Here is a 25773-nt window from a genome sequence, read left to right as displayed (position 1 = left end):
TCATCGGTATAGGCATCAATATGTAGGTATAGATATTAAAATAGGGGTTGGTATTGAAATATGTAGGTCGGTATAGATATTGAAATAGGGGTTGGTATGGCATATGTTGTAACTTGACTGGTATACTAACATCTATACCCAAACCTACACCAACCTACATGTTGAGTCTAGAGTTCCCACAGAGTTAAAGAAAGTAGTTTGCAATAGGACCCAAAATCATTTTGACATGGACATTTATCATTTTGAAGATAAAAACTATTCAAAACATCTACACCAAGTTTGGGATCAAAATTTTCATCTATTCATGATAAAATTAATATACGAATTGACATAATGCAAGTATAATAGTGAAAGGACTAAGGATAAGAAGCCCTCTCTATGAGATAAAATCAATTAGTCACATTTACATCATAGGCTATGTCTTTAGTCAAGTCTATCAAGCTAAATAAGTTTATCTCTAGTTTGATTCCCAACCCACCTATATCATCATGGTCTATCTATCTAAGACTTGGTCCTCTTCATCCTCTTTAGTAATACCAGGTGATTCATGATCCCATCTTCTTTCCCAATCTCATGATCTCCACCTTCTTCTCTTGCAATGTTGTTATTTCCACCTTCTTCTCCCATATCATGATCTTCATTTTCTTCCCTAGATTGATCGACATGAATTGGATCCATTGGCATCTCTATATCGACATTCCTATCTTTGAAAGTCACTTTACTTCAGGAGAAACTTGGAGCACATACCATATTTTGGATCATAATGATCTGGATGAAAGACCACCTATGTTCAAGATGAAAATGCCATTAATTATATTAATTTACACTTAAGTAGATGAACATATTACAATTGTTTAAAAACAAAGGCATTATATTAATTCATTAGTACATACCTATTTACATTGTTCAAGAAGAACAAAAGTATTATTTTCATTTATTTGGAGTTGGTGGAGCCTATTGCAGAAAAATCACTACCATGTTACCTGACTATATCATTGGGATGGTTGTAGATAGCTCTAAACCATTTTACACCAAGAATAAAAATAGTAAATTGTCTAAATCTAACTTCTAATATCTCACGTATGGTCCCATAATAATTTTATAGTGAGAAAATGAGATTGGTCTTGGATGTGCTTGCTCAACCGTGACTCTGCAATCAAATGTGGCTCTCTTGGAATTGATGTGTTCCATGTGAAAATGTCATCTATATAACCATAATGCACTATAATTTTTATACTACACAGAAAAATCGTTAAATCAATGAGGATGTATTTTATAGCAATTGTGACAATGATTAACTTAAGAAAATCAAAAAGTAAGAAACTTACATGTAGATCACATCCTCATGTAAACTCTTGCTCTCCATCAGTTACTATCTCTCCATCATCTTTGGCTTGACAAAGAGCTTCTTGTAGCCAAGTATTTGACATGTCTTTGGGGAGAAGAGAAAAGCGTTATGGATATGGTTGCATCTTGAGCCTTGCTTTAAATCTCCTCCTTCACTTGCTCTTTCTATTTTGGCCTCTTCATACCTCTGAATCCACTTTTGCATGTCCTCGCTATTATGGATACAAAACTTGATGATTTTTCCCTCAACACTTTACACACCTTTCTTAAAATCACTTTTCCTTGAGCAAATTTTGGCAACAATACAATCATCATCCTTGTGATGTCAACAGAGTAGCATATCAGGATCCATGGATGCAAGAAACTTAGTGATATATACCAATACTCTTACACAAGCCAGCCCTTTGCCATCTTCCCTCGGATCGTGAATTTTTCCATCCAAAACCTTCAAAGATTTCATAAACCATTCAAGGAAAAACGTCCAATTATTATGAGTAGTTTCTATAATGGTGACATCATTTAGGTGCACCTTAGTTGTCATAATGCTTGAGGGGAAGTGTTTCTCAAGCAAGCACAAACTTTGATGGAGTCCACCCAGATTCAAAATTTGCTAGTCATTCAAAAGTAAATAGAATATAAATGCTATGATAATAAGCATACCTCACAATGCCACTGATCATGTAAATAGATTTTTAAACATATTTTTATAAGCATCCTTTCATTGGAATTAGGAGGATAAACTATCTAAGCAACAAAGAAGTAATAGCAATGCATTGCAATCCTAGTTATAGTAATGCATTGTAATCCTAAGGGTGTTCAAGCATCAATATCGGTGGTTTAAAACATGCAGCATACTTGTAAGAACTTGTGCCAACCATGGGACTTGAGCCCACTAAGCTTCTTATCCTTTGTAAATGCTCCTTTCAAAAGATGCATGTGTCCAATCAATGTCCAAAAAGAGGCAACATCCTCGTTGACCATTGCCTTTTCTCTCTTGGAAAAGATCCATGGTGCTTTCGAGAGCACAATTGTACCAGCATGGGTTTAGCACCAAAAATTGGACATCCTATCCATTTCTTTTATATCTTATTATGCTCCCCATGTATCTCTATTACCAGCTAAATGTGCCCAAATAAGAGCCCCCACATTCTTGAAGATATGCATGGGATCCAACTTGATGATTGATTTCTAGTTGGACCCAATAATTTGCCTCAAGGAAGGTGGTCATGCAAAGGATGGTCATGCAGGGGATATTGAGTATAAATTTATGATAAACAAATTTCTTCAGATGTTTGCAGTGTTATGCCTCCAAACAATCACCACAAATAGAGCAATCATGGTACCCACTTGTTTGAAAAGCTACATGCATAGAAAAGGTCATCAGGCATGTAGAGATCACACCAAGATGCATGTCCGTTTAATTTTGTACAAAATCTACAAGCATGTACCTTAGCACTCCCCATACCTTGGAAAGTCATGCATGGCCCACATCAAAATTCCCCTAATCAAAATGTCATCAACATGCATCGGAGCTCTATAGATATCAAAGTCATGTATGCCTCTCAATAGGGTCTAGAGCTCCTCTATCAATGGTGCCATGTACACATACATATTCTTCACCTTAGACTTCCTTGGAATAGGAGGGTAAGAATAAGGTATCCCTTCATTATTGTCAGCCATGTGGGGATGTTGTTATTCACCAAAGGATGCTAGCACTTTGTCTTTGTGACACTTCTTTAAAACCTTTTAGCACTTGTCAACACACCATAAGGTATGACTTGGTGTCACTTTTTGCCCTTGTTAGCACTTTCTTACACTTTTGGCCTGGTGCCTCCTATGTAGGGGACAATATGAGCACCTCGTACTACTATTGTAGTTAGCACTTTCTTACTATTTTGACCCGAAACTCCTCGTATATAGGGGACAATATGAGCACCTTGTAATTGAACATAACCTTCTTCTTAGAAACTTCCTTCAAGGCACTAGGAGAGAGAATTTAACTTGGTGGTGAGCTCAATTGAGCACAACCTTTGATAGTGGACATGGAACTCAATCTGGTAGTGAGCTCCAGCACATTGACGCATGCTCTCAGTGGGTTAGAGCTCATCCCAAGTTGAGTTCTCCTTCCCTAGTGCCAAAGGTTGTGCTCAATTACGAGAGGCTCATCACCAAGTTGAGTTCTCTTGCAGTGCCTAATGGAACAATGACAACGAACATTCATAGAGCTGAGAATGAGATCAAATGCGACGGACTTGAAATCCATTCTGCAATTCCCCCCTTAAGACTTGTTTCCCTTGGCTCCCCAACCTGCAACTCCCTTGGTCATGGCTATGGCTAGTGGAGTGTTACAGGATGGAGAGCCAAGGCAAACAATGAATCCCATGACTTGGGCAGCATTATGAAGGGGCATTGAGGTTGCAGTAAAAGATTCATCACAGGGGTGGAAGGGCGCTTGGAGAGCATGGAAGAAAGTAGGAGAGGGATTTTCCTGGGTGCGGTGAATTGTTTCTCTGTCCTTAAGGCATTTACATAGCTAGACTTGCTGCCGTCCCACTCTTTTCCCCTTCATTTCTTATGTTAGTTTGTGTGACTCTAGGTGCCTATCGCTACTAAGAGTACACAATCCACCCGTTGGATTTTGCTGGTGGCCTAGCCTAGCATAGGCGATCATATACATCATCGTCTAGCCATGATGTGCAATTAGATGGTTGCCATGGGAGAATTTCTCGGTCATCAGAGCCAAGATCATAATAATTCAATGGGTGAGGGGGGAGGAGTAGTGGCACATGCACCTAGCCTATTACTAGTAGCCTAGCCTAGCATAGGCAGTCATATACATCATCACCTAGCCTATTACTAGTAGCCTAGCATAGGCAGTCATATACATCATCATCTAGCCATGACATGTGATTAGATGGTTGCCATGGGAAAATTTCTTGCTCATTGGAGCTAATATCATTATAATTCAATGGGATGAGGGGGGAGAAGCAGTGGCACATGCACCCAGCTTGCTACCGGTAGCCCAGCCTAGCATGGGTAGTCACATACATCATCGTTTAGCCATGACATGCAATTAGGTGGTTGCCATGGTAGAATTTATCGGTGATCAAAAAATTCTAATAGTCTGATATGTTCTTATAGTCTACTAACTCTAGCTTAATGCTAATCTGAGCATGCAAATTAGATGGTCCCTCATGCAAAGTCATTGTTATTACAGTCTGATTCCGACTCAATGCTAATCTGAGCCTGTGAACTAGATGGCCCCTCATGCAAAGTCATTGTTATTACAGTCTGATTCTGACTCAATGCTCATCTAAGCTTGTGAACTAGATGGCCCCTCATGCAAAGTCATTGTTATTACAGTCAACTAAAGAAAGGCAAGATCAAAATAAGACATGATGAACCAATTGAATGCAAATCTAAGCTTGTGAACTAGATGGTCCCCCATGCAAATGCATTGCTATTATAGTCTGATTCTGGCTCAATGCTAATCTGAGCCTGTGAATTAGATGGTCCCTCATGCACAATCATTGTTATTACAATATGATTCTAACTGAATGCTAATCTGTACCTATGAATTAGATGGTCCCTCATGCATAGTCATTGTCAGTAAAACAAGCACAGTGGTTGTTTGGGATTAGTATACTATTTGGGATTTATTGGGATTTACTAAAACAAGCACGGCGGTTGTTTGGGATTTACTAAAGGTTATATTTTATGGGGTTTGCAGTTAATCCTAAACCAACAAAATTGCATTTCCTTGCTAGTGCCTACCTCCTCTAGCCTTAACTATCATACAGCTAACCTATCATATTAATCAATGTAATGTGTGGAAAATCTAGCGGTACATGGGTCTTCAAAGATGGCAAAGATCTCACTGGATTACATCGTTGAGCATGTCAAGATGGCTTGATTTGACAGATTAGAATATGTGAACAATTAAGCTTGGATAGTAGGAGAGCAAAATAGTTTAAAGACCCAACAGGTCTCGAGTGAAGGAATAGTGGAGGAACAGAGATGGAAAGCCATAGCATCAATGACATTTTTTTTTTCGCTTGTCCTGATATTGATGAAGCCATTTGGCAAGGGGTCCCTTGACAACCCAAGATTATTGTAAATGAGATTGATGACTTGGAGGAGGAACATAGAGTTCCCAAGAGTGTCATTCACAAGATGGTCATAGACTACTCGGATCAAGATGATCAGGCATTGCTTCAGCTCTACGTGCATCTCTCGAGGTGTTGGTAGGGTTGTCACTCTATGAACTTTAGGGGGCAAAGCTAAAGCTTGTGAAGACTCAAAACTGGTATTCACCTAAATGGCCTAATGTTGCTTCCTCAAATGCTACCACCAATCGTGACATGACAACTCGTGTTCTTCACTCTGATGGTGGCAATGATCGAATGCATGTATCTGCAACTACTTCCTACTACTACTCTGCAAGGAGTCTTATGTTCCTTTTGCCTGACCAAGCTTTTTAGGTTTCCTGTCTCGCAGCCTCCATCTGCTTCTCTTACAAACCATGGTGAGCTACATGTTGCCATGGCAATGATCAATGAAAGATGACAATGCCAAATCAAAACAGAGAGAAGCTAGCTTGTGAGGTGAGCAAAGAATAGAAGACAACTTACTCGAAAGATGACAATGCCAACACAAGGTCACATTGAGGTGCATGTGGGTTGCAGGGATGGGGTAGGTTGCACGTACTCAATCTTCCAAGATTTAATGAGGAGGAGGTGTGAAAATTCAAAATTCACAGGAGTAACAAAATTTTCAGCTATAAAATTTCCCCCCTCGGGTGATACATGTGAGCAGAATTGGATATCCCAAACAAGTGCAATGTGGCCTCAAATGCTTCAAAACACAAATAGGCCAAAGAGCATGCTATCAGGTTTGATGCTATGTATTATGATATGCAATGACCTTTGGCATGCTTAATATCCATATAGCAAGCAAGTGCATGGAAAAAGAAACAATTCAAAATTGTAAATAGTGTTGGATTTATTAAAAGATTTTTGCACATGCACAAATTGCACATTTTCAACTTCTTCCATTTTAGGGTGAATCTAGATACCAATACTAACAACTATCAATGTTTTAAGACCACCATGTAGTAGTCCCACTAGTTTGGATTCCAAATTTTCAATCCGTTTTGGTTTTCAACAAATCAAAAAAAAGTTATGGAGCATGCCCTCAAATGGGTGTGTATCACTTTAGCACAACATTGGAGGCCCATTAATCCATGCCTATTGTTCTCATTTAGGTATGTCCTTGGGCTAAGGAGAAGCTCATGTAGTGTACTTTTGAATGATTACTTCGTTGCATGTATGTATAGAATTATATTTTTATGTTTTTGAATAAATTGCTATATCCTATAGTCTTTAGGATGCATGCTTCACATGTTTTGAACAAATTGGTATATCCTATAGTCTTCAGGATGCATGCTTCACATGCAACATAGCACTTGTAATGCTTTAACGGTCTCCTTCCAAATCCTTATTCCATAATTTTTTGTCTCATGTTCAAGTTTGGTCTCCTTACAAATCCTTATTCCATAACTTTTTGTCTCATGTGTGGGGGTTAAAGGTCACTGTGCATTTACGCCGATTATGTACAATACTCAAACACATATATAAATGAATGAAAAAGAAAATTAGGGTGTTCTACACCCACCAAAAACTTGTGTGGCTCTCTCTTTCTCTCTCTTCCTCTTCCATTCCACGTTTGTTGAGAGCACTTTCAACTAGTATCAGAGCCCGGGTGATCTAGCTGAGCGTGCGTGAATGCTTGGAAGCTCAATAGCTTTGTGGGAAGCTTTAAGGGTGATTTTACTTGCATCCGAGTGCGCAGATACCTTGAAGGAACCTTTGGAAAAGTCAATTTGGTTTTGCGAAGTGGTTTTGAGAGCCTATTAAGTGTTTTCAAAGAAAAAGTCATTTTTTAAGCTTTTTCCTATTCTGTTTGATGACAGAGACTCCGTATTGACTTGTAGAGGCAACCATTGCTACTTTTGGTGTCCATTTCACTTCAGGAGCTTGGAAACACCTTCATTCTTGAATTTGGGATCATTTCATTGGATTTCTGGCTCACTGTGTTAGTTTCAACGTTTTTCTGCTCGGGTGTTGGAACTCAAGTTTGGAGCAACCATTTGCAAATCTGTCAGTTTTGATGGACTCAAGAGATCCTAAAACTTCTATGTTGCTCATCAGTCCTAAAACTTCTATGTTGCTCATCATTCATACTCCGGTGGAGTTTACAAACAGTTTAGTTTCCAAAATTTTTTTCAGTTCGTGTGTTGGACCCAATGATTGGGACCGGTTTCCAAAATCGTCTATCCATTTGCATTCCGGATGCCTAAAAACCCCTACTTATCAGTTCTTGCATGATTCGGTGGAGTATTTTCAGAGTTATAGATCTCTGTGGATTTGATTTCATCTCTCTGTTATGCATTTTTCATTCTAAGGTTTTGAAACCTTAGATTTATGCCACATGGCAGTGGATAAGCGTTGATTCCCATTTCTCACTCATCGGTTAGGATTTTGGAGTTCCAGCAAAAGAGAGATATTTGCAGATTGTCTTGTTGAGCCCAATTATGCAATGGCACCCATGTTTTGAGGCATCTCAGGTTCTATTTTTAGTAGCCAAGAGTCTCATTTCAATGGGTTAGCTAGATGATGCTGGTTTTCAGACAATCTTTGGTTCTAGGAGTTGGAAAATTCAGAAGGGCTCTATGGTTTTGGCTAGGGGTGGCAAGTGTGGGACTTTGTATCAGGGGTGTTTGATCATGTTGTTGCAATAATTGAGCAGCCAAGCACTTCTTTATGGCATTGCTGGTTGGGCCATACGAGCCAAAATGGGATGAAACTCTTATGCCGTTTGGGTTATGTATCGCATTTAAGTTTCTCTGATTTTGAAATTTGTGAGCACTGTCTCTATGGGAAGCAGACTAAATCAGGCCATAAAAGAAGGGGAAAGAAAGAGTTTGAAAAGCTTGATTTGGTGCATTCAGACGTATGTGGTCCCATGCCTACACGATCATTAGGGGGGGCTGAATACTATGTGACATTCATTGATGATGCAACTAGGAAAGTGTGGGCTTATGCTATAGCTCAAAAGAGTGATGTGTTCTAGGTATTTCAGAAATGGCTGGCCTTGGTTGAGAATCAGTCAGGTAGAATGCTTAAATGCCTATATATTGACAATGGTGGAGAGTATCTCTCTCATGACTTTCAGCATTTCTGTGATACATGTGGGATTAAGAGGGAGCTCACATCCCCTCGTACTCTAGAGCAAAATCTAGTTACAGAAAAGATGAACTGTACCATTCAAGAAAGGTTGCAATGCATGCTTTCCAATGCAAGTCTTTCTAGTGGTTTTTGGGCTGAGGCAATGAAGACTGTAATGCATGTGGTCAATAGATCACCTAGTAAGAGTTTGGATGGTGGTATTCCTAAAGAGGCATGGAATGGCAAGAAGCCCTCTTACTCTCATTTGCATATATTTGGGTGTGAGGCATATGCACATTTGCCAAAAGAGCTTCGAAAGAAGCTAGATCCTAAGTCTTGGAAATGCATCTTTTTGGGTTATGGTGAAAGTAGAGAGATGGACTATTGTCTCTTGGATCCATAAGCAAAGAAGATCATACGCAGCCATGATGTAGCCTTCAATGAGAAGAAGATGCATAAGGCACCCATGAGGGATGTGGAAATGAGGAGAATCACTTTCCAGGATGTGAATCCACCTGCATATGTTGATAGACAGCAAGCTGTCCATGCACCAAATGTGCAAGAAATGGTACCACCAAGTACTCCCATAGGTATACAATCAAGGGTAGATGATGGATCATCTATTGGTGGAAATGATGAGCCAAATGCAGTTGATATGCAGGTGGGACAGCAAGCTGAAATGCCCTTGAGAAGATTATCTAGAGTGTCTAGACTGCCTGATAGGTTTGTTCCAGGGGTAGACTATGTGATGCTTACTGATTGCGGGGAGCCTTCTTACTACAAAGAGACTATGATGCACAAGGATCAACGCAAGTGGGAGTATGCTATGCAATCAAAGATGAGTTCACTTATGAAGAATAAGACTTGGGACTTGGTTTCTTTACCACATGGAAAGAAAGCATTGCTATGTAAATGGGTCTACAAGATGAAGGTCATAGGTGATGATGTGCCAAGGTACAAGGCCCATTTGGTTGCTAAAGGGTTCAAGCAAGAGAAGGGTGTGGACTTTGATGAGATATTCTCTTTGGTTGTGAAGATGACCACACTTAGATGCATGCTTGTCCTAGTGGCAGCAGAGGATATGGAGCTTATGTAGATGGATGTTAAGATAGGTTTCTTGCATGGGGATCTGCATGAGGAAATTTACATGGTGCAGCCGAAAGGCTTTAAGGAAAAGGGCAAAGAGCATTTAGTTTGCAAACTGAAGAAGAGTCTCTATGGTCTTAAGCAAGCGCCTAGAGAATGGTATCAGAACTTTGATGCTTTCATTTGGTCCCAGGGTTTTAGAAGGAGTGAAATTGATCACTGCCTCTATAATAAAAGGGCTAAGGATAATAGCCTGATACTCCTGGCACTATATGTGGATGATATGCTATTGGCTAGAAAGAATACTTATGAGCTAGATGCATTAAAGGCCAAGTTGCATAAGGTCTTTGATATGAAGGATTTGGGACTTGCAGGTCATATTCTTGGTATGTGCATCCGTGATCGGAGTAGGAAACTCCTTTAGCTTTCACAGAAGGAGTATGTTACAATAGTATTGCAGTGTTTCAATATGGAGGGGGACAAGGTAGTGAGTACTCCATTGCCTCCATATGTGAAACTGAGTCATACAGATAGTCCCAAATCAGATGAGGAGAGGGCCATGATGGCCAAGGTTCCTTATGCATCAGTGGTTGGGAGTCTTATGTATGCTATGATAGGTACTAGACCAGACATTGCATTTTCAGTGGGAGTTATTAGCCGATATATGGCTAATCCAGGAAAGAGGCATTGGGAGGCAGTTAAGTGCATCATGAGGTACATGAAGGGTACTAAGGAGATGTGCATCTGCTTTGGTAGAGGAGACATGCGTGTACTTGGGTACACAGATTCAGACTATGCAGGGCATGTGGATAGTAGGAGGTCCACTTTTGGTTATGTGTTCACCTTTGTAGGTGGTGTAGTGTCGTGGATGTCTCATGAATAGAAGTGCATTGCTTTGTTTACCACAGAGGCTGAGTATGTTGTAGCCATAGAGGGTTACAAGGAGGCTATATGGCTTGATCAGCTAGTGGGAGATTTGGGGATTCATACAAGTGTACCGGCATTGCATAATGATTCCATGAGTGCTATTCAACTAGCACGGAATCCGGTCTTTCATGCAAAGACCAAACACATTGAGGCCAAGTACTATTTCATCAGGGAGGAACTTGAGGACAAGTGCATAGAACTTGTCAAGGTTCATACAGAAGATAACCTTGCAGATATGCTGACGAAGAGTCTACCTAATCAGCGGTTTGAGTATTGTCGTGCATTGATGGGCATTAGATAGTATGCTCACCGGTTGTTCTCCCTTGAAGGCACATTGTCTTTTAAGTGGGAGGTTGTGGGGGTTAAAGGTCACTATGCCTTTACCCTACTTATGTACAGTACTCAAACACATATATAAATGAATGAAAAAGAAGATTAGGGTGTTCTACACCCACCAAAAACTTGTGTGGCTGTCTATTTCTCTCTCTCCGTCTTCTGTTCTACTTCCATTGAGAGCACTCTCATCATGTTCAAGTTGGAATGTGTACTACAACTTGAAGACAAAGTTTGTTGAATTCCGTTGAGAAATGCATAAGTTATGTGTCATGCAAGATACCTATATACAAAAAAGTCCCCAAACCTTGAAAAAAATGGCTACACCTAAGTAAACAATGACCTTCCAAATTAAAACATTAGATGAAGTGCTATGAGCAAAAAGTTTTATTCAAACCAAACTAAAAATTATTGTAAAAGAAGTACACATACTTACCACCAAAGAGTAGAATACTAGCTTGCCACCTCCCAAGATGTGAAGCACCTCTCCTTTGCATGCAGAATCGTGTCTTTCTTTCCTATTTTTTCCCACTTGTTTAGATCATCCTCCTAAGACAAAGCTTGCTCAGGGAGTCACCACCAACCCCATGCATACCATTGCTTGCCATTTGGTAGCCTTCTACTACAAGAGCCACCACCACACCATCTAGTACTGCATCTACCACCCTAGCCCAATGTAGACCCTTCTAGCAACCCTCTCTTGATTATTGAGCATATGATGTTGATTAGTCATGATAGACATGACCTCCGAGAATGTCAAAAGGGCCAAAGTCATAGCTAAAGGTAGCTCATGCAGGTGGCCTTTGACATTGACATATTAGATACATGGCCACACTAAAGTCTCCATGAGAAAAATTATGTCATAGACCAACTCCATAGGAGTTCCCTATACCTCACGATCATGAGTTTGATATGAAGTACATGCTATCACATATGTGTAACATAATGAAACATCATTGATCCGAGCTTTAAGATGTAGAGAGGGAAGGCAAGTTGAGACCTATTTATGTGCATAAGTCAAATCAAAAGACAGCCACGGAGAGGATCTACAGAAAAAGGGAAAGAGGGAAAGGGATAGATGCAAGTAGGAAAAAGAGAAGGGGATATAGGCATACAGGAAAAAGAATAGAGGGGAAAGAGGACACATGAAATGGAAAGAGTAGAGGGGATAGAGGCTCAGCCTTGTTGAGGTTAGTGCATTTATATCAATAGATATTTGGACCTCATTTTAACAATATTCTTAACATTTCTTGAATATATTAATTGCAAAAGGTTGCTCCAAAATATGTTGCTTGAACCAAATTCCATGCGTGCATCAAGGGGGGATGAAGCAAAAAAGATGCTGACAAGTGTTGGATGGATTATATTACTATTGGAAATTATTGTAATGATTGTATTCTCTTTTTCCATGATCATGAGGATTTGGTTAGTGTGCAACACATCATTATAGAAAGGACATGCAAGGTGAGACCATCCCAATAAAGGTCTTTAGATGCTTTTTGATCATCACGAGAATATAGCATGTGTTTGGGTGTGAGTCCATAGCAAAATTGATGACATGGCATGACCCACTTATGATACTTTGAGGATTCCTCTAGATTATGTTGCTTGGAAACACATAGACAACATGTGGCCACACCTTACAAAGGAGCCACGTAACTTACATTTTGGGCTGACAATGGATGACATGAATCCTTTTGGGTTATGCCAAATGCCTTGGTCAACATGGCATAGTTTTGGTGGATTATAACATCCTCACATGGCTAACAATAATGAAGGGACACCTTATGCTTACCCTCCTATTCCAAGGAAGTACAAGGTGAAGAATATGTATGTGTACATGGCACCATTTATAGAGGAGCTCCAGACCCTATTGAGAGGCATACATGTCTTTGATATCTATACAACTCCGATGCATGTTGATGGCATTTTGATTAGGGGAATTTTGATGTGGGCCATGCATGACTTTCCAAGATATGGGGAGTGCTACGGTACATGATTGTAGATTTTATATCAAATTAAGTGCATGTGCATCTTGTTGTGATCTCTACATGCCTAATGGCCTTTTCTATGCATGTATTTTTCAAACAAGTGGATACCATGATTGCTCTATTTGTGGTGATTGTTTGGAGGCATGACACTCCAAACATCTGAAGAAAATTGTTTATCATAAATTCATACTCAATATCCCCTACATGACCATCCTCCACATGAAGTGATTACGTAAACCATCTTCCTTGAAGGAAAGTTATTTGGTTCAACTACAAATCAATCATCAAGTTTGATCCCACACATATCTTCAAGAATGTGGGGGCTCCTATTTGGGCACATTTAACTAGTGAGATAGAGATACATGGGGAGCATAATAAGATATAAAATAAATGGATAGGAGTCCAATTTTCGGTGCTAAATCCATGGTGGTACAGTTGTGCTCTCGAAAGCACCATGGATCTTTTCCAAGAGAGAAGAGACAATGGTGAACAAGGATGTTGCCTTCTTTTGGACATTGATGGGACACATGCAATTCTTGAAATGAGCATTTACAAAGGATAATAAGCTTAGTGGCCTCAAGTCCCATGGTTGGCACAATATCTTACAATTATGCTGCATGTTTCAAACCAATATTAACACTTGAACACCCTTAGGATTACAATGCATTACTATAACTAGGATTCATTGCATTGCTATAACTTCTTTGTTGCTCAAATAGTTTATGCTCCCCATTCCAATGAAAGGATTCTTATAAAAAGATGTTTAAAAATCTATTTACATGATCAGTGGAATCATGAGGTACACTTAGTATCACATAATTTATTAGAGAATGGCACTGGTGCTCCTCAATCAATGTGATTAATGGCACTTCTTCCATTCTCAATTTAATCATATGGTGTTGTTGACAATGGCATCAGTGCCATTATCTAACCATCATCTGTGACAACATTGACATCTAGAGAATGGCACTAGAACCATTGTGTGCAATCAACGAGATTAATCACCATATGGCTAAAGTTTTGACCATTTGGCCTAATATTATGACCATATGCATTGTCTTTTCCCCATTTTCCAAAGATTCGACCACATGGCTCAATATTTTGACCATGTGCAATTGATTTTTACCATATGCAAAAGATTTGGCCAGGAATCTCTTCACTAGTTATCACCATATGGCTAAAGTTTTGACCATTTGCCAAGGATTTGACATTATGGATCAAGCTTTTGGAAATATGTCTATGATTTGACACTATACCTTAGGTGTCTTCTTAGCTACTCATGAGGGTGTCTTCTTTACCTACTCATGAGGGTGTTTTCTCTATGTATGCATGCCATATGCAAAATTTTTGGCCATGAAACTCTTCACAAGAGATCACCCCATATGGCTATATACTTTAGTCATTTGGCCTAATATTTTGACCATATGCATGATCTTTTGACCATTTGCCAAATATTTGAACCTATGGCTCAATCTTGCAAGTGATTTGACCAAATGCAAATGAGGTTGTATTCTTTACCTATACTTGACTCCTTCCTCAAAGTTTTTTGGGATATTCTTCATTATTGGAGAATGGAGAATGGCACTGGTGCCATTGTCCTCAATCCATGTGATTAATGGCACTGATGCCATTAATAATATAATTATATGGAGTTGTGGACAATGGCAGCAATGCCATTCTCTAACCATTATCTCTGACAAAATTGCCATCTATAGAACGGAACCAAAACCAAATTGTGTGCAATCCATGAGATTGTCATGAGGATGTTTTGTTTACAAACTCAAGACTATCATCAAAATTTTGGGGACACAGATCAGTTGAAGTTTTGAAGAATGGCAATGGTTCCATTCTCCACAACATTACATGAATATTTGGAGAACGGCACCAATTCCATTCATCACATGGAGAATGGAGAATGGCCAGTGCCATTCTCCTCAATTTATGGCACTGGGGCCATTCTCAATATAAGCACATGGTGTTGTGGACAATGGCACCAATGCCATTCTCTAACCACCATCATATGTGTCATCCGTGACATCTAGAGAATGGGACCATAACCATACTATGCAATCCACAAGTTAATCACCATATGGCTAAAGTTTTGATCATTTGGCCTATTATTTAATCGTATGGCCATAACATTTTGACCATATGCATGATTTGACACATTGGCTCAATCTTTTGACATTATGACTCAATCTTTTGACCATATGCAATTGAGGGTGTCTACTTTACCCTAGAAAATGGTCATGAGGGTGTCTTCTTTACCTACTCATGAGGCCTTCTTCGAATTTTTTATTGGGATATTCTTCACCACATCAATTGAAATATTGGAACACAACATTATATGAATATTTGGAGAAGGGAAACAATGCCATTCATCATCTAGAGAATGGCGAATGGCACTGGTGCCATTCTCCTCAATCCATGTGATTAATGGCACTATTGCCATTCTCAATATAATCATATGGTGTTCAAGGCAATGGCACCAGTGCCAATATATAACCATCATTTGTGACATCCTTGACACCTAGAGAATGGCACCATAACCATTTTAGATAAGGTTTGTCTATCTGGCTTGATATTTTGACCTTATGACCATAATGTCTTGATCATATGGCCAATCCCCTCAGAATGGCTCTAGTGCCAGTCCCCTTGTGGTTTTTTGGAGAATCGCACTGGTACCATTCTCTGGAATCCATGAATGGGTCTAAAGAAAATATTCAATAAATCTTGCACATTTCCCTAAGAATTTTCTATCTCCATTCTCTAAATGATGAATGGCAGTGGTTCAAAATAACCACTTGATGTTGTGGAGAATGGCATGGATGATGGCACTTGAGAATGGAGAATGACATTGGCGCCATCCTTTATGTAATGAATGGCACTAGTTCTCTAAATTTTCTATGTGAAAACTCTCATGTGATAACCTTCACATTAGGAGAATGGCATTGGTGCCATTCTTTGCAATCCATGTGATGAATGACACTTGTGTCATTCTCCTTAACATCATGGAGGATGGCATTAGTGGCATAATCCTCAAACTCTTATGGAGGATAACACTTGTACCATTATCACAAACTCACAATCCATGCGTTCAATGTGGAGGATGGCACCGGTGCAATTCTCCATAGATTCTCATGGAGGATGGTACCTGTGCTATTGGCATCATTGCCATTCTTCAATTGATTATTTTGAGATCATTGGCATCATATGATTATTGGAAAATCACAAGATCATTGGCACTGGTTCCATGATCCACGTAATCATATGATATTGTGGACAATGCACCAGTGCCATTCTCCAACCATGATCTATGACAACCTTGACATCTAAAGAGTGGCACTAGTTCCATATTGTGCAATCCATGTGATGCACGGCACCAATGCCATTCTACACATACTCATATAGAGATTGGCATCAATGCCATTCTCTAGAAGGTCAAATGATGGCACTAGTGCCATAACCCACAAACTCACAATCCATGTGTTCAATGGCATTGGTGGCACTCTTTACAACATCGTATAATTGTTGGAGAATGGCTATAATACCATTCTTCATCATAACCATCTTAGCTTTTATAATGTGTATATTTGCTTGCAATGTGGGTGTAGTTTTTCATAATGCATAAAGTTGCTTCACCTACGTTCTTTTGTTAATAGAATTTTGCATTGTTAATGGAAGTTTGCTTCACCTACATTCTTTTGTTAATAGAAGTTTGCATTGTGGTTGTAATATTTCCTACTACATTTATGATTTTCTATTGTACATTTCATTGTTGTTCTATCCATTTGGATTATTCATTTTCTTAATGTAGTTTCCCTTGGTTATTTTGTTATTAATAGAAGATTGCAAGAATGGCTAGCAAGAAAAAGAGAAAGGTCCAAGAGGTGCCAGTTTATGATGGAGTTAGTTCTGGAAGAGGATGGTATTTACATGTATACAATAACAAAATCCAAAGACTCCATAAAGCACATTGTTTTGTGAGCATCCAAGGAACAACCTTTGAAGATGTTGGAAAAGTTAAGGAGATTAAGGATACAAAATTTGAGAAAGATAATGTTCCTTGTCTCGAAATTCATACATTGGGTCGCAAATATGTATCAGTTGGGGATCCTGCTTATTTTGATCATGCGAGGATGAATGCTACTGAAGAGGACACAATGATAAGTGGGGGTTGGAATATTGAGTCAGAAAATTATACCAATCAATAGATATTAGAAGGCTTTTATTTGGTAACAAAAGGGATAAAGCAAGATAAATAGAAGAAGAGAAAAGTTTCTAAAAGAATCAAGAAAACTGATGTTGAGGGATCAATCTCTCAAGTGTCTCACAACACAGTGTAAGAGAAGGCTAGAGGGATCGGTGAGGAAAAAACAATAGGTGAGAAGGAAATAAGGTTAGATGGAACAACAAACATTGGGGATAAAGAGACAACTTCAGGAGGGAAACAAGAAGGTGCCAAAATAGGCAGTGGAGGTGATGAAACAAGGAGTGGTGGGACCCAAGTTAGGGGAGATGGTGAGAAATCATCTAGAGCAACCATCATACCATATAAGAAAATCTAGCTAGACATTGACTTTAAGGCATTACAAAAGAAATTAGAAAGGAAGGACACAAGTATGATAGGCTTGATGGAGTACACACACTACTTCCCATTTGGTATGAAATATGAAGTTTTAATCCCAGTGATGAATTGCTTCAAAGCACCAAGCCAATACATCTATAGGACACTCACCCATAGCTACATCAGTGACTTGATCAAGAGCTTTGCAATGAATGCAAGACCTCCAACAACATGTGCCTATCTTATGCCATACCACCCCTACACAAATACTCCTATGTGCAAGGAAGAGATAAAAGTGGAAAAGCTAAGGGAGTATAAGTATTGGATTCTTGTAGGGCACCATTCGATGTGTATGCTACAAAGATGTTTATAACTACAGCACAGGGAGAAGCCTTCAATCAATGAAAGAGTTTCTACACATGGAGGAAGGTGAGAATTGTGGTTAATGTGCCTGTTGAAGCAAGTTGCAAGATATCATCAATGGCTAACATGGAGGCACATACCATTTTGAAATATCAGCCATACATTAACATCTTGCAACACTTGAGGGCACAGTGGGTTGCGTTTGGATGACCAAAAAAACCAGCCCAAGGCCTTGTCAAAGGGCATAAAGATCAAAAAAGTTGGGATGTGAGTAATGAACTTTGTTTTCTTTGCATTATTTACTTGAAGTATGTTTATTGCTTTGTAAAAGAAGTGATAGTAGTGTCCATTTCATGACATGAGCCTCATTACCAAGTTATGTTTTTGACATGGTAATGGGAGAATGGCACTAGTGCCATTCTTCTCTCTATTACATGATTTGGATTAGAAGAATGTCAAAGATGCTTTTTGTTTTTCTCAAAATTCTGTAGGAGTCACAAGTGTGTTGATGGGCACAAACTTTTCTTCAAAGGATACACACATGGTCACATATGATGATGACATCTCTCTGACATCTATCAACAATGGATTAGGATTTTGACCTTGGTGAAGCAAGGAGAACTTGAGAGTCAAAATCCCACAATAACATACATGAGGTGTCTGTTGGGATTAGAAGATGACCATGTAGATGCACTTCAAGCAAAAATTGAGTCTAGAGTAATTGTCTTGGTCAAGTCAAGCAAAGATAAGGACTCCATTGAAATGTCTCAATGGGTGACAGAGATCAAGCATGACAGAGCACTGAAAGAAGCGCTCATCAAGGAGTTCAACTCACGCAACCCTTCACCCCAGCATCAAACATGGGATGCCCTTGCAAGTTACTTCAATATTGATTCAATTGTTTATCAGAGCTTCAAGGGTTCATGTGAGTCATGGGTTAGAGAGAAGCTACAAGTTAGCAAGGCCACACTTGATTTCCCAGAAGCCGCATCATTCTATGTTGATTGGGTGATTAATTCAAGAGAGGGTGACAACTCCACATCATAGTCTTGTTTTTCTTGGACAGTTATTCAAGTGAACATGGAGATGGAGGGGGAGCACTTTCTAACATGTCACTCTAAAGGATGGCTTCCAATCATCTTGTGTGTGCTTGACACCTCAGAAGGATCTACCAAAGGCATGTGTTGGGATAGCTCTGTGGTTTGATGGAGACCGCTGTCACTCCATCACAATATGTATTGCTATCATTTTTTACAATGACAGAGATGGTAAATCTCAAGGAAGCAATGGTAGAGGATCGATTTTGGCATGGAAGGTTTGTGGGTGTTATCCATGAATCGGAGAGCACACAAAAGGGTTTGTCTGAGACCTTTTGCTTTTTTTCGTTTGTAAGCTCACATGATGGGTTTGATGGATTTGAGCACCTGTTAGTAAACATAAGGCCATACACAATAATTAAGGACCATATTCTTTATTTTGATGAGGACGATGAGTATGAAAAAGAGGCGGTTGTGAGGCATGGCGTCATTAAGAAGTGTGTTAGGTGCTATTATAGCAGGGAACATGAAGTTGTTATTGACGTAGGTGTGGCATTACAGGCATTGTCAAGTAGAAGAAAAGTGATCGCACTGGTGAAGACATCCCAAACAGGCGATAGAGGTTGAGGCTATGTGTGTGGCACATGCATCAAAAAATTCCCCATATTAAGATTTCGTCCAGCATTGAGAGGCCTCTCGAGACACATAGAGCTAATTCACCTATAGATGAAGGATTTGGAGAGGGTGAGCACCCCATTGAAGACTTGCGACCTTTAACTGAAGCAGAACTTGAAGCTATCCCAAAGATTACAATGGGAGATTTGGATCAAGAAGGTCTTTAGCTACTCATTTATTCCTTGTGTATACAGTTTCAAAAGGATTTTAGCAATATAATAATATCACATTTATGGATTTTCTTTATTTCACATACTCTCATTATATTAAAGAGATTGTACATGTGATATGATGAAATTGTGATGTAATTACATGTGGGGTTATAGATAAGAGGTACCATTGGCATACTGCGTGCCAATAGTGCCAATAGTACCTCATATGGAGAATGGCACTATTTCCATTCTCTCTTTGAGGTTATGTAGGAATGGTAATAATGTTATCCTCCTTTCTTGATTCTATGTGATTTGAAAGAATTATAGATATTAAAAATTGAATTGTAATAACTATTTGTTCAAAATTTGGATTGGAGTGCTTTTTATAAATCTATTGGAACATGGGGAATGGCACTAGTTTCATCCTCCCAATGAGGTTATTGGCATTCTCCATGACATCATTTAGAGAATGGCATTCGTCTCATTCACTCTATGGGGCTATGGATATTTTATGTTCCTTTGTTCACTTGTGTGCTTTGACTATAATAGAGAGAATTAAAATGTAATACAATATTGATGCTTTCAAAGCATGCATTGTGCATTTCTTTTGGGACATGGGGAGAGGCATTAGTGCTATTTTCTCCTCCTAATCAGGGTATAGAGAAAGGCACTAGTGGCATTCTCCATGACCTTATTGGGAAAATGGCACTAGCACCATTCCACAAGAGAAGAATGGCACTAGTGCTATTCTCTCTTATAGTTGAGAGAGAAAGGTTGCATTGTTGTTATTCTCTGTGGAACTTTAGAGAGATTGGCATGACTAGTGCCATTCCCCAAGAGGATAAAATGGAATCACTGACATTCTATTTAGATGCAATGGATAATGGTCATATTTTATGGTCCTTTGTTGGTTTCGTATGCTTTTGTGATTTGACTATGTTGAGTACATTCTAAATAATGGAGCTATTTCTATTATCCTCAACTTCTGCAGGGACCAATGATGCATGGATGGATATGGAGACATCAAATGTAGAGGAGAACATACCATCCAAAATGGGGACAATCAATGACACGATGGATATAGGAGGTATACAAGAAAACGTAGCACCAAAAATGGAGACAATTGTAAGTAATGTCATTAATCCTAATCTTTTAGAAGAGAACATGGATGAACATAGTGACTCGTCATTGGGAACAAGACTAGATAATCTTATTGTTGTTGCAAATGTGTATGAAAATGTAGCACATGGTAGTTTAGAGGAGTTGGAGGCAAGCAGCTTCAAGGAGAATTTGGATCTATGTCCACATCCAATTTCTTTGGATATGCCACGAATGACAATCATGTTAGACCTGAATGGCTTGCTATTGAGTCGCTGCTTGTTCAAGTCACCAATACATCTGTCTATTATGCACGGCAAAAATAGTTATATGGTTATTTGTCCTAGTACATAGAATTCCTTAAAATCTTGCTACAACAATTTAATGTAGGTATCTGGTCAATTGTGATGGAGCATAATGTACTTGATATGGTAGGAAAGCTACAAAATTATGCAGAATGAGAGCCTCTCTTTGTTTTTTATATGGTCTCAGCAAGGATGCTACACTTATAGCAAGATGAGGATAAATAGGCCTAACAAGGTTGGTGTTGTGGCAATGTTCAAACCCTTAACAAAAATCTCAAAGGCATTTGGATGTGATGCTAGAAGGACAATCCTTGTTGATGACTCCTCCCCATACAAGGCTTGCATTAATCCTCAATCAAATTGCATAAATCCTTCTACATTTGATGTACAAGAGAAGGAGGATAACATTCTATTGGGAGAGTTGATGCCATACTTACTATAGCTCAATGAAGCTGAAAATGTGTGCTTCATGATCGAGACAAATCGGTTTGGACAATTGCCTGTGATGGATGGGCATAAAGATTCCAACCTCATCCAAAAAGTCCTTAATGAATCTCCGAGGCAGGAAAATCATGCATGGTCAAGAATGAAATACAAAATTGGAAAGCTTTAGGTCTTGCAGACCAACTAAGAGAGAGGGCTAGATATGTGATAATACAGAACCAAAGGGTGTACACCCTAGGCCAATCCATGGTGGTAATGGCCATGTGCTTGAACTCATGCATCCTAAATAATACTTTTAAGGAATGCTCCATAGCTCTCAAGCATGAATGCTATGCAAGTTTCTTAATTGCCTCTAGACCTAGGGTACAAAGGTCACTATATCAAGAAACACATTGCTAAGGCCTACATAAACCGACTACAAAATGCGTATTTTCCATCATGAAGGTACATATGTCAAATTGTTCTTTGATTTAATCTCAAGTGACTAATTGTTTTTGGAGCTAATTGGACTTGTAACCCACTTGCCGGATGGTAGAGTCTCTACCTTTTCTTTTGGAACTACAACCCATAAAATGCATTTTGGGTGCATTTTGCAGCTTTGCCACCATCAAGCTTGGCTCTGCTACTCTAGTACCGATTCACATGCAAGCATCCAAACACTTAGACACTCAATTGAAGGCTTTTTGCCATACCAAGCTACAAACAGAGTTACCGTCCGTAACGCTATTACATATGCTTCACAAATGATAGCTTCCAACTAAAACCCATTGGGCAATCTCAACATGCATCTTGTCGTCTCTATGAAAGATTTATTTTAGCTCTCAGCACTGTTCTACTGAGGTGTATATGGACTAGATAATGTCTTTATCTCCCAAATAAGCATGAAAGTCCTTTACACTCACGCGCTTGATTTGTATGTGCCTAGAATGTCAAAAGAACCCCCCTTGTATGTGGTGGATCCAAGTAATCACATGTAATATGATACAAATTTTAAAGTGAATCCGTGGGGGCATGATGGTTAGTAATGATGACTCTCTTGTTATATAGTCACCTATATGATTATTGTAAAATTTGTGTTTAATGAGGAGAGAGAGAGAGAGAGAGAGAGAGAGATAGAATCTTAACACTTATGTATGTTTCTACGTATATATATATATGTGTGTGAAATGTATAAGAGCGGGTGGCCACAAGAGCGCAGGCCAGCTAGTTTATAAGAATTAGTCACCTATATGATTATTGTAAAATTTGTGTTTAATGAGGTTAGAGAGAGAGAGAGAGAGAGAGAGAGAGAGAATCTTAACACTCATGTATGTTTCTACGTATATATATATGAGTGAAATGTATAAGAGCGGGTGGCCACAAGAGCGCACGCCAGCTAGTTTGCAATTCTTATACATCCTACGTGATACAACATGATGTGAACTGGGAATCGCAGAGTAGGGGCTTAGCACCCAACAAAGACGGGGCCGATGCTCATCAGTAGAACTGGCTGCCCTCGAAGGTCTGCCCAAACTGCCAGTTCGATGGAGCTGCGTTGTAGCTGGTGAGCGAGTTGCCATCGTCCGTAACGATTTGAAACGAGAGTGCCTGCCCTGTTACAATTACGGTGAGCTGCCACACCTCACCCCAGTTTCTCGTCGTGCTCATCCACCCAGTGTTTGAGCCCTTCACCGCCACTGCACTCACCGCTCCACTCCCCCCCACATTCGTTACCAGCACCAGATTGAAGTTCGGATTCCCGTTGATGGTGAACCTCACCCCTCCCGTCCTCTGGCACGGCACCCTGCAGCAATCACAAAACCAATTATCATCAGCAAACAGCTAGTACGTATCCTCCTCTATAACTCGTCTGTAATCTACATCGCCCACCTTCTATATTGAACTGGTACTATCCCCCCCAGCGTTCGAGCTATCTGCTCGAACGCTGGCTCCGACATGTCGAAGTGCTCCAGTGGAGGATTGCACCAGCCTCCATTGGTGTTGGACAGGGCATAGTTTGGCGGACAGAAATTTGTGGCCGAAATAATGATGGACGGACTGCCCGGAAGGCACCACTGCGGATCAGTGATGCATGCGATCTCGTAGCACGCTCCGCAAGCATCTCCGTTGTTGAAAAGAGGGGTGCTTAGAGCTGCAGAGTTGGTGCCGTATCCTTGGCTATAAAGATCGCCATACCCGCAAGCACCATCTGCCATGAACGTACCAACAAACTTGTCAATTGCCTTGGCAGCTGGCCAACCAATTCAAATTCTTGCCATCAAAGGTCGAGATTATACTCATAGTTCCTGATGCGTCACTTCCCCCGTAGAACGTGGCATGCGCGCCGTAAGTCCATTCACCGGAGCCGGCAGCCAAGGAACGTCCTGCGAGCTGTAAAAGAACCAATATGGCGACGAGAGGACTCCTGGCATTGGTCCACAAGTCCCTGTATAGGCAGCACCGAGGATGGATATCAGTTCAGAGCTTGGTACTCTCCAATTGAGAAAGAAAACGAAAGAATGTAATTCTGACAATGGAATCGCTTGGACTTTTAGGACTTATCAGAAGGACAAGCGATATATCAGAAAGGTATGCTCAAGTGCAATTCTCTTACAGGCTGATATCCCATGCTAAATGAAACAGAGAGCTACAGTGAGCTTACATACTGTTTGCTTGGTTATAGTGAACTTACATATTGGTTGCAGCAGGCGACTAAGGTGATGCTTGTGGCAGCTAGACGTCTAAATTGCGCGAAGAGATGGGCTAGCAAGGCCTTGGGACTCAATGTTCCATATATATGTGCATAAGCAAACCATGTTTGCGCAATCAAAGGCGTGAAAGGCGGATCGGGTGGTTCCAAGGCGAATTTTGTGAGGCACTATTTTGCTGTTTTCTCGGGGAGATCTGTGTGGGGATGGTAATTTTATAAGAGCTAAGGAAGCATTCTATGGACGTGAGAACTACCTTCCAGTTGATGAAACCGACAGGAGACGACGTTGAAGTGCACTTTCATTGGAATGCTCAAAAGCCTTTGTTTCAAAAAGCAAAAGTGCTTCTCACCACTCTCATCCATTCCACTAAAGTCGAGAGCCTCTCACTATCCCTTTATTACTTTTCAATATATGTCAGAGACGCCAAGCAACTACCCTCATGTGACTCTACTTGGAGGGGTTTTCACGTGCCATCATTCCTTGGAAAGTCTATGCAAATAGAAGAAAAATGCCTCGATTAGAGTCACCTTGACTAGGCATCCTAGGATGTCTCGATTAGAGGCACCTTACATATGAAGCATCAGTACGATGCAAGTGCATCAATGGTGTCATTGGAAACCTCCATGAGGAGCAACCTTATAGGAATCTCATCCATATCTTATGATGACAATTTATACCATCCCCTTTTTTAAAAGGTATAGTTTGACATCTTAAAACAAGCTCATAAGCTTGTAAAAGAGAAACCATCTCAAAGCCCACAAGAAAGCTCACACTCACTTGTGATCAGCTTTAAATTGGTCCCATTCATTTAACAATTTTTTTGCAATTTTTAATTGGGAATTTAAGTAGGCTTTTATGATGCCCTTAACTGATTATAATTCACACTTAATAAAATGATAGGTTCACATCTCCTTCATATATTAAATGGACTTTTTAAACAATGTTATCGAGAAGTATACATAGGGAACTTGGAACACCATTTAAGACCTACATATTTATGACTTTATTATTGGAAAATCAAGAAACAAAAAATATATATATAAATTAATAAAATCATTAATGTGAGGCACAACACAATCATTGATGTGAGAAACAACATGAGGTAAATTAGTACTTCATTCTCTTGTAAATATTAGGGGTAGTCCTTTTATTACCAAGTTCATTGTATTGCGATGATATTGCCAAAGTAGAATGATCATCAAAGCAAAATGACTAAATTTTCCAACTTATGCTTTTGGATAGTGACAACATGAAGATTCATGTTGCATGTTAAACCTTTGTGGTGGTCTCATTCGATTCTAGATCACTCTTTTATAATTAAGAATAAGAGGCTTAGTTAGGTTGTCAAACACAAACTTAAAGTTGTGAATATAGTTATTAGATTAAAAAGATTTAAATGTAAATAAATACTTAGTATGGGGTAGATGTTGTCATTTAATGCTCACGTACAATGTGATGATCTTTGATGACACACAAGAACAAAAGAGACTTGATTATAGTAGAAATGTAAAGACTGTCTACAGTGAGAATGG

The 25773-nt window shown here is 39.5% G+C and overlaps 1 protein-coding gene across 1 annotated transcript; it reads right to left on the bottom strand.

Annotated features, from left to right (window-relative positions):
- Nucleotides 1–23027: 23027 nt before the first annotated feature.
- On the bottom strand, nt 23028–23909 carry LOC147901584 (expansin-A9-like). Its single transcript, XM_087374923.1, has 3 exons — nt 23828–23909; nt 23421–23739; nt 23028–23334 (listed from the first exon to the last, which is right to left on the bottom strand). Exons 1-3 carry the CDS (start codon nt 23829–23831, stop codon nt 23028–23030), a joined length of 630 nt encoding a protein of 209 aa, XP_087231049.1. The 5' UTR covers nt 23832–23909.
- Nucleotides 23910–25773: the final 1864 nt, after the last annotated feature.

Source organism: Dipteris shenzhenensis, chromosome 5 (genome assembly GCF_047967505.1).
Source record: "Dipteris shenzhenensis isolate YYH24624 ecotype China chromosome 5, Dip_SZ_1.0, whole genome shotgun sequence".
NCBI classification, from domain to species: domain Eukaryota; kingdom Viridiplantae; phylum Streptophyta; class Polypodiopsida; order Gleicheniales; family Dipteridaceae; genus Dipteris; species Dipteris shenzhenensis.
Note: the sequence above shows the minus strand (reverse complement) of the source record. Positions and strands in the feature narration are given on the sequence as shown.